The 16,499-nt window shown below is 34.9% G+C and overlaps 1 protein-coding gene across 2 annotated transcripts in view; it reads right to left on the bottom strand.

Annotated features, from left to right (window-relative positions):
- Positions 1–16,499, bottom strand: part of NAA35 (N-alpha-acetyltransferase 35, NatC auxiliary subunit) — an 88,196-nt gene that overhangs the window by 7,761 nt on the left and 63,936 nt on the right. For both annotated transcript variants that reach the window (XM_024753810.1, XM_024753811.1), the window contains 4 exons: positions 7,426–7,492; positions 5,942–6,040; positions 5,159–5,337; positions 1,687–1,823 (listed from right to left, as the gene is read on the bottom strand). In XM_024753810.1, coding sequence (XP_024609578.1) covers positions 1,687–1,823; positions 5,159–5,337; positions 5,942–6,040; positions 7,426–7,492 — 482 coding nt within the window. The remainder of the gene's footprint in view (positions 1–1,686; positions 1,824–5,158; positions 5,338–5,941; positions 6,041–7,425; positions 7,493–16,499) is intronic.

Below are 16,499 nucleotides of genomic sequence, written 5' to 3'. Positions count from 1 at the left end.
ACCTTCCTTCTACCTTGTTTACTAAATTAAAATTTCAAACAGTTTGTTCCTACAGGCTAAATTTTATTTTATGGCCCAAATCTACAAACAATAAAATATAGCAGAAAGTTTAAACAATAACTGTGTTCCCAAATAGTTAATACCACAAGATTTTAGTATGAATTAATTGTAATTTCTTCTCAGGTCACAATACAGGGACTTCTTTTATAGGAAAGCCACGCATACAAGTCATTTAATGACCCACCCAAAGTGTTGAAATCTGAAGGGAACACAAAGCACTATTTTGTAACAATTGTAGCCTATCTGTACCCTCCCATGAGTGATTAACAGGGGAGTCCCTCTGAAACATTTCTTTCTCCTCATGGTCCTTGGGCAGTATGCTGAAGTGCTCTGTGATCATCCTTCTGTGCTGACTGTAACAGCACAACTCGATTTCCTTCCTTCCTGAGCTGTCAGCCTTCTGTCAAAAGAGTATCAAAAGTCTCCTGCTGTCTTGTTCCTTAACCTATCTTATTCCATGTGGCTACTTCTTCTTGTCCTAAGGTCCTCTGACACATGAAATAGCAAAGCAGTAAAAGAAAAGCAAGAAAAGGAACCAAAAGGTTTGTACCAATATTGTGACTCAGTTTCTACCCTTACACCTTCTTAAGAGAAGATGGGTGAGAATTAAAATATAATGACTAATTCACCCATTAAAATGCACAGGTAGCTCACTCCAATGTTACTTATTTCTTTTTTTTTAATTTTTATTTTTTTTATACTTATTGCTTAAGTTTAAAAATAATTCAGTCTCATGCAGCTCAATATTAAAAAAAAGAAACAACCCAATCAAAAAATGGGCAGAAGACCTAAATAGACATTTCTCCAAAGAAGACATACAGATGGCCAAGAGGCACATGATAAGCTGCTCAACATCACTAATTATTAGAAAAATGCAAGTCAAAACTACAATGAGGTATCACCTCACACCAGTTAGAATGGGCATCATCAGAAAATCTACAAACAACAAATGTTGGAGAGGGTGTGGAGAAAAGGGAACCCTCTTGCACTCTTGGTGGGAATGTAAATTGATACAGCCACTATGTACAACAGTATGCAGGTTCCTTAAAAAACTAAAAATAGAATTACCATATGACCCAGCAATCCCACTACTGGGTATATACCCAGAGAAAACCATAATTCAAAAAGACATATGCACCCCAATGTTCATTGCAGCACTATTTACAATAGCCAGGTCATGGAAGCAACCTAAATGCCCATCGACAGATGAATGGATATAGAAGATGTGGTACATATATTCAATGGAATACTACTCGGCCATAAAAAGGAACAAAACTGGGTCATTTGCAGAGAAGTGGATGGACCTAGAGACTGTCATACAGAGTGAAGTAAGTCAGAAAGAGAAAAACAAATATTGTATATTAACACATATTTATGGAATCTAGAAAAAGGGTACAGATGAACCGGTTTGCAAGGCAGAAACATAGACACAGATGTAGAGAACAAACATATGGACACCAAGGGGAGAAACGGGGGGGTGGGGTGGGTAGGATGAACTGGGAGATTGGGATTGACATATATACACCAATATGTATAAAACAGATAACTAATACGGACCTGCTGCTGTATAAAAATAAATAAAATTCAAAAAAAATTCACAGCCCCTTTTTTTTTTTTTTTTTTTACCTTTCTTCTTTTTTTTTGTTTTTTTACTACTACGGCCTTTCTGCTGCTCTTCCATTATCCTTTCCTCTGCCATCTGAGAGCCATCGGCACGACTTAATGTTGACATCAACCATGCATAAAGGAATTCAGAGAGATACCTTAATGGAAAGAAAATGTTAGTTAATGGCAGATGTCTAAATGAGATAGCTTGGTCAACACAAGTACTAGTATTAATAAAGAGATATTTTTTATAATGCTTTAGAAGTTTTTTTCAAAAACAAAATTATTCAATTAGATAATTGACAGATCTTACAAGAAATGGGCATTACAAATGATTAACTCTCCCTTGTTGCCACACAATGCAGAAAATTTTGTTTAATTTCCTACAATGATATGAGTTTTACAACTTTTCTAAAGATTTCTGGTGGGGAGGGACAAATTAGTGGTATGGGATTAACAGATACAAACTACTATATATAAAGTAAGATAAGCAACAAGGATTTACTACATAGCACAGGGAATTATACTCATTATCTTTTAATAACCTATAATGGAACAGAATCTGCAAAAGTACTGAATCATTTTGCTGTACACCAGAAACTAACACGATATTGTAAATCAACTATACTTCAATTAAAAAGAGACTTCTTGATAATTATGTATATATATGTAAATCAAATGAATGGCCATTCAATTGTTTTTACTGTATCAATATAGGTCACATTTCTCCAAAACCTATTAAGTAAATGTCTTATTTTGTTATTAACTACAAAAGGAAACAAATACAGAAAAAATAAAAAATTATAAACATGCTAGCATACAATTTACTTGAGTTTATTCAATAAGGAAATGTGACACAGATTATTCCACCAGATACTAAATTTTCATAAGTTTAAACTAACGAACAATACTTTCTCTTAAGCCAGAAAAGCAGTTTAAATCTAGGATATGAATATATATTCTTTAAATAAAATTGAGGACCACTACTACATTAATGAAAATCAAAGATTTATAAGAAATTTTATTATGATCAAGTTTGAGTGTATGACACCTATTCCCCCAATTTTTCAAACAGTTATAAGGCAGGTTATAATATTAAAACACATTAAAAAAAAACATAAAAAAAGAACATTTTAAAGCAAAACAAGGGAATTCCCTGGCAGTCCAGTGGTTAGGACCTGGCGCATTCACTGCAGTGGCCCAGGTTCAATCCCTGGTCAGGGACTAAGATCTGCAAGTCATGTGGCACGGGAAAAAAACAAAAACGAAAACAAATGAAATGATACACCTGGAATGACTCAGATACTGTATCTTAAAGCTAAACTGAGCACTACACTTCCTGGCAGTTAATTATATTTTAAAGTATATAATTTCACATGGAGAGAAAATCATTCCTGGCAATGAATTTAAGAAAAGCATTCAATGTAGTATACTTTTATAGGATACAAATGAATTTTTTCCCCCATCACACTACAAAATGAGGGTTTGTAACCTCTCTTAACTCAATAAGAAGACTTTTTTTCTTCTTTTATTTTTTTCTGCCGTGCCATGCAGCATGTGGGACCTTAGTTCCCTGACCAGGGATCGAAGGCACTGCCCCCTGCAATGGAAGCGCAGAGTCTTAACCACTGGACCACCAGGGAAGTCCTGAGAAGATTTCTATAGGGAACTAATGATACCTTTTACCTTTTAACTATCTAACAGAAGGACAGACGAGTAAAGGGGATAGCTGGCACAATTCAGGACTTTCCTTTCAAATATCAGATATTTCAATGAGCTTTTATTAAAGTGCTTTATCAAAATTAATACACAATTATATCTAAGGAGAGTTATAATTATATCTAATTATATCTAAGGAGAGTCAGTGTGCTAATATTCTATACCAATTCTCAGTTGTGATCTCAGGACCAGCAGCAGTCTTAACCAGGAAAGCAGTTAGAAATGCAAATGGTTCGGTGGGTCCCACCCTAGACCTAGTAAACCAGGAACTCTAGGAACAGAGCCCCAGCAAGTTGCTTTCCAAGTGATTATGATGCATGCTAAATTTAAGAATCACTGTTTTCTACTGATTTTAGAAGGGTCCACATGCTTTAGGAATCACATTCATGAAGAAGAACAACGTGTATATATACCTTGTGAAAATATTGGAGCCCAATCTGTAATTTTGAAACTAAAAAGCAGTTAAAACTAACATGAAAGTAGACCAGAAGGGTACTTACAAGCAGAACTAAAATTTCTTTTTTTAACAAGAGAAGAAATGAATCTGCTCAAGTATTCAGGTAAATTTCTAATGGAGTATTTATCTGAATATCATATGCCAATCCATTGTGCAAAAAAACATGTAAGAATTGTGTCCTGAGAAATCAAGAGCACAAAAGCTTCCAATTAGCTGCCTCAAACCACAATACTTGAGCATGTTCCCCTATAAAATGCCTCGTTTGAATAGGGGTGTCTAGTATGAATTAATAATAAAAAAATCCCAAGTAGCTATAACAACACCTGTTGGTAAGAGTTGTTATCTGTTTTTCATAACCAAGAATTACCTGTTAAGAGCCCTAGCAGCCATGACCACAAAACCATGTTAACAGCGTAGAATATAATGACTTTCCTGCCTCCACCAGCAGTGACTCCAGGGAATATACAATATCTTAAATACCAACTTAAATAATTTAAATATGAATTAAAAAGATGAACTAAGATCTAATTAGTTATATTAGGTATATCTTAGATATATTAAGATCTAATATATTAAACTTAGCTGTTTGTGATTGGCAATAATAGGTCATTACTATTTTAAAATTACCACAACTAAATTACCATACTTTACTAGACTAAGAAAAAGATGCAAGATAACTGAATTCATTAGCTCTCAATTTTCTTATTTTATTTCTGTGACAGCTATTTCACACCTAAAATATTCTCAAGCATCCTCTTACTACGTTTATCTCATCTCCAACTGAAAGCAAAGAACTACTCTGCTGAAGATCACCTATTATCAACTCCTTCAAAGCTCCTGAGACAAATCCTCAGGGCCATAGTTTGCCAAGTTATACTCCCAATGATAATCTTAGCCATAATTTCTTCTCAGAAGAAAGATCTGGTTCAAATTTTGAAACTTTAATTCAGTTAAGTACATTCCACAGCTAGTACATAGCATCACTGAAGTCAGTGCAAAATGTATGTTAATTTTTCTCTTTGGAAACAACAAAAGCTCGTCACTTAATCCATTTACTTTGAAGCCACTTTTATTAGTGAATTTTAAATAAATATTACAATGGCTAGAAAAAATATATTTGTACATTTTTATGACACTTAAGATGTTTAAGATGATCTAGCTCTAATTTTCAACAGATATTTTTCAATTGTCCCACAACTAAATTTCAAATACAGTAAATAAAAAAGTACCTTAAAGTTAACACTCTACTTTACAGATACTCTCTCAGATGTTACGTATCCCACCCACCACCAATTTTAACTCCAACTGCTCTCTTACCAATATATGTAATAGTACTCGTGCATGCTGTAGAGTTCCAATTCAAAGCCACTTAGAAGATACTGTATCATAATTCGAAGGTTATGGTAAAGGACCCAGGTACCTAAACAGGCCAAATGTTGCCTTTGGGGCTCCTGTTTCAGCAGCATAGTGTGAAGGGCTGCATCAACCTTCTCTGCCTATCACAACAAAACATCATAACATTAACTTTCTTTTTAACGTAATGAGAGAATTACAAAAACATACAGCTAAAAACAGCACATGAGCAGAAAATGTACATCTCACCACCTCAAGAATTCATACTTTCAAATGCACCTTTGGTTAGGTCTACATTCAAACTTCTCATTTCTCAAAGCATAACATTTATCTAAACATTTCCTAAATTAAAAAGATATCCATTTTATAGTACAAAAATAAAAATAACTGACATCATAACTCTAGTTATATTATTAATATGGTTCTGCTCACAAATTTACTTGAAGATTAATACATTTTTATTATAATGTAAACTTGCTCTAATTATAACTACAGCTCTACGCATATTTTACAATTCATCCCGATTATCAAAAAAAATAATTTAAGATGTTTCAAGGTTTGGATTATTGTTTTCTTTTGTTCTGTAAACCCTTTCTTTGGCATACATAACTGTTACATTTTAAGTCAATTCACCATATTGAAAAATTAAATAGCCAAATTACTGTTCCAAAGAATTGTTTTTGAAAATCTGGTCAAGGTATATGAATTGCTTAATTTTGGAAGGGAGGGCAACTTGTTGGCTCTTACCTCATCCTGCAAGGTGGCAAATTCCTCAAGAATATGACCAAGCTTATCTCTCTGTCGAGCCCTGTTATGTCCATGGATCTGAATGAGACTACAGAATGGCTACAATACACAAACAGTTTGTTAACCGTCAATATGAAATATGCTTATACTAAAGAAAATTAACATTCAAAAGTTAACAAGTTTTCAAAATCTTGTTTAAGGGAAAAAAATGTCTAGAAGAATCATGCTATGCATACTTTTTACATAGGTGTTTCTTTTTAAGAAACAATACTGGAATTTACCAATAGCTAGAGGAATGGCTGTTTATGAAACTTGTTTTCATATGGCAAAAATATCTTCCTTCAATCTTTAGATATTTTCCCACAAATTAAAAGGGACAGTTTCTTTTTTGCTTATGTCAAGCCAAAAGTCAATGTTCAAGGCTGACACTTCTCTGCTGCTTTAAATATACCAGAATGCCTAATAATTAGATAATGGCTAATACCTACAAACCCTGACTAAGGTTCTTTATTCCTATTCTTACCTACACAGTATTCTCATATAAAATATTGTAACATTTCATGAATCAGACAACAGACAGGATCAGAAGTTTGTTCTGATTTAAGAAGTATGCATTTTAAGATTCTTTAAGGATAATAATGTTTTACATTTGCATACTTTGACAGATATTATCTCATTTAATTGATAAACAGCCGATAAGAGGTATAGAGGCAGTATTAACGTTTCACTTTTTAAAGATTGAGAAGTTTACAGAAAAGTAAAGTGATCTGCCTAATAACAATAAAATGTTAGTAATAAAAATAAAATCTGGTCTTTTATTAGTTTTCCTTTCATTAAACCATGCTGCCTTTATATCTATACAGATTATATACATATACATATATACACACACACACACACATATATATATTTAGTAACTGGAATTAGGCAAGAGAGAGCTGTCTATAAAGAGCTTATAATTAAATAAGAATGGTTTATAATTAATCACCTACAAGGTTTTTATTTTTCCAAATTATTTGAGATTTGAAAAAAGTTCATGCTCTCATCTAAAAGGGATAATTTTAATTTTACTATAATCCTGTTCTCATTAAGTCAGTACAAAGATAAGTGCCTGGGGATGTTACCCATATTCTTTGTTTATAAGGTCAAAAATAAATAAAGTTTTTGTGTCCATTAAAAAAAAAAAAACTGAACTCCTTTCTTCCCAGACGGAGGTCATAGCTTATTCTGTTTCTGTGGTCCCCAAAGGATACAGTGAAAGGGCATCAAAAGGTGCCCTCAGTATCTAACAACGTTCCAGGAAGACTACAGGTTATGAAGCTATCCACTTGAGTGTAAGAAGAGACAGAAATTTCCTACGAATTTCAGGGAAGATGAATAAGAAATGTCAGATGAAAAAATATAGCACAAATTAATGCTACTGAAGATACTGCACACCACGATTTTTAAGTGTCCACCATAATGATCCAAATTGTAGTTCTTACCCGAACACAGTGAGTAACAAAGGAATCAATACAGTCCTTAGCCTGGTGATTATTATATAGGCAGCACCTGTAAGATAATATAATATTCTTGTTATTAAAGTTAAACTATTTGGCCTACAAATAGAAGTGGTGATTATTGTAGGTGCTACCAACACATAGGGAAAGTGGGAAAATGAGAAAATGGAACCAAATACATTACTAAGTTGAAGACTGCTAACATTACAGTCTGGGAGGATCTGCTACCTGCCTGGCCCTGGAGGAAATACAGGGCTGAATAGTTGGAAAGATTTTTTTTTCTTTCCCTGAGGTGGGACTGACTGTAGCCTTTGCACCTAAGGAGATAGGAAAAAGTAAACACTTTTCCTGGTGCACTGAAAGGAGCTGACAACTTGCTACTCCTAAGTGTTTGCCATAACTGAGCAATGTGACCAGAACCTCAAAGATAAACAGTCATGTTCACGCAACAGATAATGATAAAGCATGCAGCAGCCAGGAGAAAGAAACGGCAGGACACCTGGAACAGGTGGCAGCAAAACAGAAGTGGAAGGCCACTTACTTTGGGCTTGAAGGCCCAAAGTAAGAAAATTACTTAAGATGACAAAAATAAAGCCCTTAAAAAAAAGACTTTCTGGATCTGAAAATTAGGATTTTCAAATTTAAAAATTTAGTAGGTGAAAGATGCTCATAGTAGCCTTGAAGATCTAGGGAACAACTTTTTTACAACACAGCAGAAGTAAGAGATAGATGTCATGAGGAATACAGGGGGGAAAATCTACAAGATAGAGTATATAAGGAGCTCTTAAAAAAAAAAAAAGAAACAGAAACAGATGAAGGTGAGGCAATAATTAAATAAATAATAAAATAGGAAAAATGATCTGATTTGAAGACTTGAGGCTTTAATGACTGATTTCCAGATAGGAATAGTTGAAAATCACACATGAACATTCTGGTAAAACTCTTGAACTCCTAAAATAAAGAGAAATCTACAGTCCTCCAGAAGAAAGTGTCAAGTCACTCACAAAGGAAAAAAAACATTGTAACATCTGTAACATTGGAATTTTTAAAACAGCAGGATAACATCAATAGGCTACCATGCAATGAACTTTCCTATATACACAGTTGATTCTTGGTATTTGTGATAGTTATGGTCTATAAACTTGCTGTGGACCCTGAACAGAGAATACTGAAACACTGCTGCTAGGGTAAAATACAGGGTTAGGTTCCTGCCAGCCTCTGGTCCCAACATTTTAATCAACTGATCAATGTATAACCTTGGTTTACCTGTATTTCTTTTTAAAGACACTATACGTAATGTACATTGTTAATTGATTAGCAATGAACTCACGCCTGAGCAAACCTTATCTAACACACATATAATCTCTCTGTAAGGCACACCACAGCCTTCTTGTGCCAGGAACACTAGACAGCACATCACTACACTTGGAGGCCATTAAACTACAAAATCACCAACAAAAAGCACAAAAACAGGGGTATCTAATAGAGTTTACAGTATAAGGCACAAGAAGACAGAGTTGCCTTGTTTGACCTCAGCGTTGGGCGACTTGAATATTTTGCCACTCTGCACATGTCCATGAATACAGCAGGAGCAGAGTGAATATTGGTTTGAGGGTTAACAAATACATTTTAGCAAGTAGGCAAATTAACAAATACAGAATCTGCAAGTAATGAGGATCAAACTGTAGTTAAATCTAAATGGGTAATGATAAGTGTGGAATCTAAGTGTTAAAGACTGTTAAATAGAAAAGACAAAATGCAAATTAAGAGGATGTAGACACTATTTCATATACGTCATATTGTCAAAAACTGAAGAGTCTGATAATGCCTAGACTATGGGGAAACTGGAATCCTTATACACTGTTGGCTGGCATACCAATTGGTTCAATTATTTTGGAAAGCAATTTGGCAAAACTAGTAAAGCTGAAGATGCACATGCCTATGATTGGCAATTAATTGTATTTTAAAGTATATAGTCTACGTGCAAAAGGAGACATAATTCAAAGATGTTCACTACAGCACTGATTTTAACAGTGATAAATTAGAAACAAGGTAAATTATCCAATTGTAGAGAAAAGCAAAATAAACTGCAGTACAGTTGAAGGACAGATTTTAACAAATAAAATAAATTTGCTGGATAAACTTGGCCAATTTCAAAATGCTAATGTTGAAGGGAAAAATCATGTGACAAAAGGATGTATATATAGTGTGACAAAATTTATGCAAAGTTTAAAAACATAAAATAAACTGATATTATTTATGGACACACATATTTGGGTAAAGTATACAAGCATTCATAAAAGTGAAACACATAAACTGTAACGTAGTGGTTACCTCTAGGACTAAAGTAAGAGAAAAGGATGAGGTGAGGGAGGAGGATTTGAAATTATAGTCAGCAGTTCTCAAAATGTGCCCTAGGTTCACCTGGTGGTGATGGTAGGGATGGCCCTTGAGATGCTTTTGGGGAGAACACAAGGTCAAAACTATTTTCATAATAACATTAAGATGTTATTTGCCTTTTGCTCTCATTCTCTCACAAGTGTACAGTTGGCTTTTCCAGAGGCTACATGGTGTGTAATATTACAACAGATTGAAAGTAGATGCAGGTTAAAATAATCCAGCTATCTTCTACTAAAACAGACATGAAAGAGATCTGCAAAAAGGTAAAACAATTCCACTTTTCTTACTAATTTTTCTTAAAAAGTTATTTTCCATAAAAATTTTGTTAATATGCAATTTATGAATGTTATGTATGTATATTAACATGTAATAGATTTACTGTTTTTCAAAAAGAATAAATATTTTTAAAGTATTGTTTTAATTTCTAAAATAGTAGGTATCAATAAACAGGACCCATATAAACAAAAGCTATTTGGGTCTTTAATATCTTTCAAGAATGAATTCATTAAAATTAGCCCACTCCTTGATACCTAAGCTCAGCCCTACTCTTGAGACCTTTCAGTTATTACTTACTGTCAGGAAGCTCCATCCCCTGATTTTGCATAGCTCACTCTCTGTTTATTTACATGTATCACCACTTCCAAGAGGCCTCCCATCTAAGAGAACCATCTTATCTTACCTTATCTTTCTATACATTACTATGACCTGACATTATATATTTGTCTACTGTTTAGTCTCTCTCACTGTAAGGCAAGCTCCTTGTCAGCAGGAGTGTCTTTTCTCCAGAACCCAGAAAGGTATCTGGCAATAGTAGATACTAATTTATTATATTTATTAAATAAGGGAATTAATAAAATTTATTAATTCATATTAACAATATATTTAGTATTTATAAAATTTTATCAATTTCCTTACCAGTAATGGAATTTATAAAAGCAAAATAAAAACTTTGCTTAAAATGGATGGCAGTACAGGTGTCTGTCAGTTCATACATCTGAATATATGATGTATTTAATCAAAGAAATTTAAAACTAATTTTTAATGATCTCTATTTGCAGATTACACGGTATTATATATTGAAAACCCTAAAGGTTCCACCAAAACTGTTAGAACTAATAAAGGAATCCAGTAAAGTTGTAGGATACAAACTCAATATAAAAAACTGTCACACTGAACTATTAGAAAGAGAAACTAAGAAAACAATCCCAATTACAATAGCATCAAACAGAGTAAAATACCTAGGAATAAATTTAACCAAGGAGGTGAAAGGTCTGTACACTGAAAATTGTAAGACATTAATGAAAGACACTGAAGAAGATACAAATAAATGGAAAGATATTCCAGGCACATGGATTGGAAGAATTAATATTGTTAAAATGTCCATACTACTTAAAGTGATCTACAGATTCAGTGTAATCCATATCAAAATTCAAATAGCATTTTTCACATTTTGATGTGACAAAAGATTAGGGAAAAAAATAAATCTGCAATGCCTATCACAGATAAAAGATTAACCTCTCATAATATACAAAGAGTTACCACAAATTTTCTGAAAAAAGTAAACCACTTAATAAAAGCCAATGGGCACAGACGAATGGATAAAGAAGTTGTGGTACATATATACAATGGAATATTACTCAACCATAAAAAGGAACGAAATTTGAGTCATTTGTTGAGATGTGGATGGACCTAGAGACTGTCATACAGAGTGAAGTCAGAAGGAGAAAAACAAATATCGTATATTAACGCATGTATGTGGAACCTAGAAAAATGGTACAGATGAACCAGTTTGCAGGGCAGAAGTTCAGACACAGATGTAGAGAACAAACGTGTGGACACCAAAGGGGGAACCGCAGTGGGTTGAGGATGGTGGTGTGCTGAATTGGGTGATTGGGATTGACATGTATACACTGATGTGTATGAAATTGATGACTAATAAGAACCTGCAGTATAAAAAAACAAAAAAACAACTAATACTAAACTTTCTTTGGGTTATTTGTATGGAAATATGTTAATATAAATGTTTCAGACATTACATGAAATTTCTAAAAATCTTATATGTTCTGGTATAATGTTATAAGTCATAATTCTAGTTATTACTTTAAAATGAATATCTCAGAAATAACTAAATTTCCTTGTCAATTGCATTATTATGAACTTTCATCAAATCTTTAACTGTGGTCATTTTTTTTTTTTTGCGGTACGCGGGCCTCTCACTGTTGTGGCCTCTCCTGTTGCGGAGCACAGGCTCCGGATGCGCAGGCTCAGCGGCCATGGCTCACGGGCCCAGCTGCTCCGCGGCATGTGGGATCCTCCCAGACCAGGCCAGGAACCCATGTCCCCTGCATCGGCAGGCCGACTCTCAACCACTGCGCCACCAGGGAAGCCCTAACTGTGGTCATTTTTAAGTCTTTTGTCATTTACAGACAGTTCTGGGTGTACTCTGATGCTTTTGCAAAAATGTTCCTCTAAAAGGGTTTCATCTGCAAGGAATTCACGGAAATGACTCTGACAAGTACAGGTTTCTGGTAACTGACTATACTGCTGAACTGAATGAATATGCATTTTCAGAACCCTAATGGAAAACTGATGAATTCACAAAAGTGCTAACAGAAGATCATGATGAAAAAAAAAATTAATTACATGGGACTGAGTGAACTGATGAGGATGATTATAATTTTTATGACTTTGTTTGAATTAAAAAAAAAATCCCACAAGGACTCAGAGGCAAAAAATACACAAGTCAATTTTCACTGCAAAGTAAAGGAGCTGTTACAGTGGAGGGTTACTGGACTGATTGTCAATATTATGACATAGTATGAGTGTGTTTCGTGTTTGGTAATTGCAATCATTGTTGCTTTTGTTGTGGTCGTCCATTTGCAATGCTTGGTGTCAGTTTATCTCTTGTAAAAATAAAATACAGTGTGTGTGTGTGTGTGTGTGTGTGTATGTGTGTAAAAAAAAATCCTACAGGAGTAGGAGAGGGGGAAGTCAGGGGAAAGGGAAACAAGTTGCATCTTGAAATACTTGAAGTGGTAGTTTATCAAGCAAAGGGAAGAGGTCTTCCATTTATTAGTGTGTGTGTGTGTGTGTGTGTGTGTATGTGTGTAAAAAAAAATCCTACAGGAGTAGGAGAGGGGGAAGTCAGGGGAAAGGGAAACAAGTTGCATCTTGAAATACTTGAAGTGGTAGTTTATCAAGCAAAGGGAAGAGGTCTTCCATTTATACTTTCTTATTTCAAAAACAAGAATACTTTAAAACTGGAAAACTTTTTGTAAACAGAAGAGAAAAAGACTATGTTCATTAGATCTTCTATTTAAAATGTTCTATAATACTATACTATTCCCTCAAAAAAAAAAGTCAATGGGCAAAGGATATAAACAAGCAATTTATATAACAATTCTAAATGTCCAATAAATATCATATTAAGTGCTAAAATTAAACTAACAATGAGATATCACTTCTCACTCAACATACTGGAAAAAATTAAAGAATGATAACCCCTACTGCTGGTCAGGATGCAGGGAAAGTGTACTCTCTTATACTGTTAATAGAAATATAAATTGTTGAAATCTTTCAGAATACAATCTGCTTATATTAAAATTAAAACTACACATGTCCTCCCACGCAGTAACCCCACCCTATAAAATACATTCATATTATGAAACATTTGGCATCCGTTAAAAAGAATTAACTAGGTACTCCGAAACATAAAATCATGATGTATTTCTGAATGGAAAAAAGATTAAAAGTTTTTATTTTAAAATTTATTTTAAAAAGCAATCCATAAAAAATAATTTAAAAGTTCCTGATAAAAACAAACTGTTTAATGTGATCCCAAATATATATAAAGTCACAGATGTGTGTGTCTTTATACACAAAGATATCCACGGTGATGGTCATCGAAATGTAGTTATCTCAGAGGTAAGATTTCGGCTGATTTTCACTGTTTTCCACATACTTTTCTACCATGTTTAAATTTTCAAGTGTGGCCATGTATTATTTATATAATCAACTTCTGTTTCTTGTTTTAAATCAACTTACTTTACCCCTGCTTTCCTTCCCCTATTAAATCAGCTTCCTGTTAAATTTTACTACTGAAATGTTTCTCAAACCTGTCTCCTCCTTTATATTCCCAGAGTTTAATCCTTCCTCATCTCTCACCTGTACAACGGAATTAGCCTAGCTAAACATTTTGCCTCCATTAATTACTACCAATTTGCCTCCAATTAAAAAATACATATTTTACTATGCCAATTCCCTCCTAAAAACTCAATCAGTTCTTCACTGACCATAAAATAAAGACCAAACTTTACCAAACGATTCAAAACTTTCTGGACTCTAACCCCAAACTATCCTAACCGTTCAACTTTTATTTCTTTGTTTATTCATTCATTCAACAAAGTGTGCTTACTGTGTGACAGACACTGTTCCAGCACCTACTACACAACAGTGAACAAACAGCCAAAACTATAGGCGCTGACCTTGTGGAATTTATATAGTTCTATATATATGGGGGGTGGAAATAAACAAACATAATGAAGAATTATACAGGCTCTTATAGAAGTAATCATAATGAACAAGCAAATTATATAGTGCAATATGATTTATAATAAATATGTATTTTGTCATTCAGATATATATTTCTCAGATATATTTGGGTCTTCATCACAGTTCCTGGCTCACAGCTACTGAAACTCTTGGAATTTCCTAAGGGTTGAGAGTGATAAAGGTGTCTTTCCTTATGTTAATGAGGTGATTGGAGTGCACCTAAGAATGGGGACTGGTTACCAGAACCTTGTGATTAGAGGCTTGGAACTTTTGGTCCCACTCCCTGATTTCTGGAAGGGGAGAGGGGCTTGAGGTTCAATCAATCACCACTCACCAATGATTTAGTAATCATGCCTATCTAATGAAACCTCCATAAAAACCAGAAAAGGAAAGCTTTGGGGCCCTTTTCCAAGAGCTTCCACATTGGGGAACATGCTTCCATGTGCCACCATTCAGACTCTATGCATCTCTTCATCTGTATCCTTTAACATCTTTTTATAATAAATTGGTAATCTAGTGAGCAAATGGCTTTTCCTGAGCTGAGTCATTTTAGCAAATTAACTGTACCAGAGGAGGGGTTGGTCAGAACCTCTAATTTGTAGCCAGTCGGTCAGTCAGAAGCACAAGTAACAACCTGGGAAGTAGAGGGTGGTCTTATGGGACCAAGCCCTTTACCTATGGAATCTGATTCTATCTCCAGGTAGACAAGTGTCAGAATTGAGTTGAATTCTTGGGCACCCTGCTGGCATCTGAGAATTACTTGTTGTAGGGAAGCCTACACACACACACACACACACACACACACACACACACAAGCACGCATGCACGCACACTGGGCTTGGGTCTGGGAACCCCTCTACATATAGTATGTAAGAGGATAATTGTTACAAGAGAGAGAAATGGAGTGCTGGGCAGGTTGGGAGAATGGGGAAGGTTTATACTTTTTAAATTGACTGATCAGGGCAGCCCTCACTGAGGTGACACTGAATAGACTTAAGGCAGTGAGAGAGTCAACCTGGGGAGTTTTGAGGAAAATACCCTCTACCCCAGATTGTATGTGAACGCTGTAAGGTGAGAGAGGGACAGTTAAGTTACAAGAATAGCAAGGAGGCCAGTGTGGCTGAAGCAAAGAAGGTGAGGGGACAATGGTAAGAGATGAGGTCAGAGAGGCACCAAGACAGGGGTCTAACCCAGAGCACATGGGGCCTCATGGGTTCAACAATAAGGACTTTGGCCTTTACTGTCAATGAAACTGGAAATGTAACCAACACTGAGGATGCCTCCCAGCGGCAGTTATTAACTGACAGATATGTAAATTCTCAGGTTCCCTTGTCCCTGACAGGACAACTGTGAGGTATAATCCACACAAGTCTCCAGGGCTCCCTGACAGGACCAAACCAAAGTTACCAACTGTGAAGCACACCTTCAAGTGGCTTTCTTCCTTCTTATGTCCCACCTGCCTGCAACCCTGCAAGTTTTCCTGGAATTACTTTCTAAATTACATTTACATGAATCTTTGTATCAGGGTCAGCTTCTGGAGAACCAACCTAAGACAGGAAGCTACCAGAGTTTTATGTGAAATGTGGCACGATTTATTCAACAAATTGAAAGCGGAACCACTAACTTTTCTTAAAATATGTAATTTCAAACACCATGTCTTCACACATCCTGGTTTCTTTCCTAAGAAATAACATCTCCTTTCTTCCTTTCCTGAGGCAAATGCCAATAAAGTTGGCACTGTTTTCCAAAATGCCAACTCGAACGATCCTTTCCAGCATTTTATGGCAGCATGTTTTCCAAAATGCCAACTCGAACGATCCTTTCCAGCATTTTATGGCAGCATGTTTTTGGGGAGGTGACTCTACCAGAATATAATTTAAGGATCGATTATCTGCATTTTCTATTTCTATCTAGATCAGATTATTGAGAAGAAATATTATCATTTCATAATTATTTCCCCGAAGTGCCTACTTAGCACAGTGCTTTGCACACAGTAAGGGTGAATACAACTTGCTGAATTTCTGATCACTCCTTGTAAGCTTTTCTTCTCGTACTGGACCCAATATCAACTTCACAAAAACCTCAATTTAAATCTAAATTGGGACTTT

This window comes from Neophocaena asiaeorientalis, unplaced genomic scaffold, assembly GCF_003031525.2.
Source record: "Neophocaena asiaeorientalis asiaeorientalis breed wild unplaced genomic scaffold, Neophocaena_asiaeorientalis_V1.1 scaffold220, whole genome shotgun sequence".
In the NCBI taxonomy this organism is placed as follows: Eukaryota; Metazoa; Chordata; class Mammalia; order Artiodactyla; family Phocoenidae; genus Neophocaena; species Neophocaena asiaeorientalis.
The sequence above is the reverse complement of the archived record's forward strand: the minus strand, read 5'-3'. Positions and strand labels throughout refer to the sequence as shown.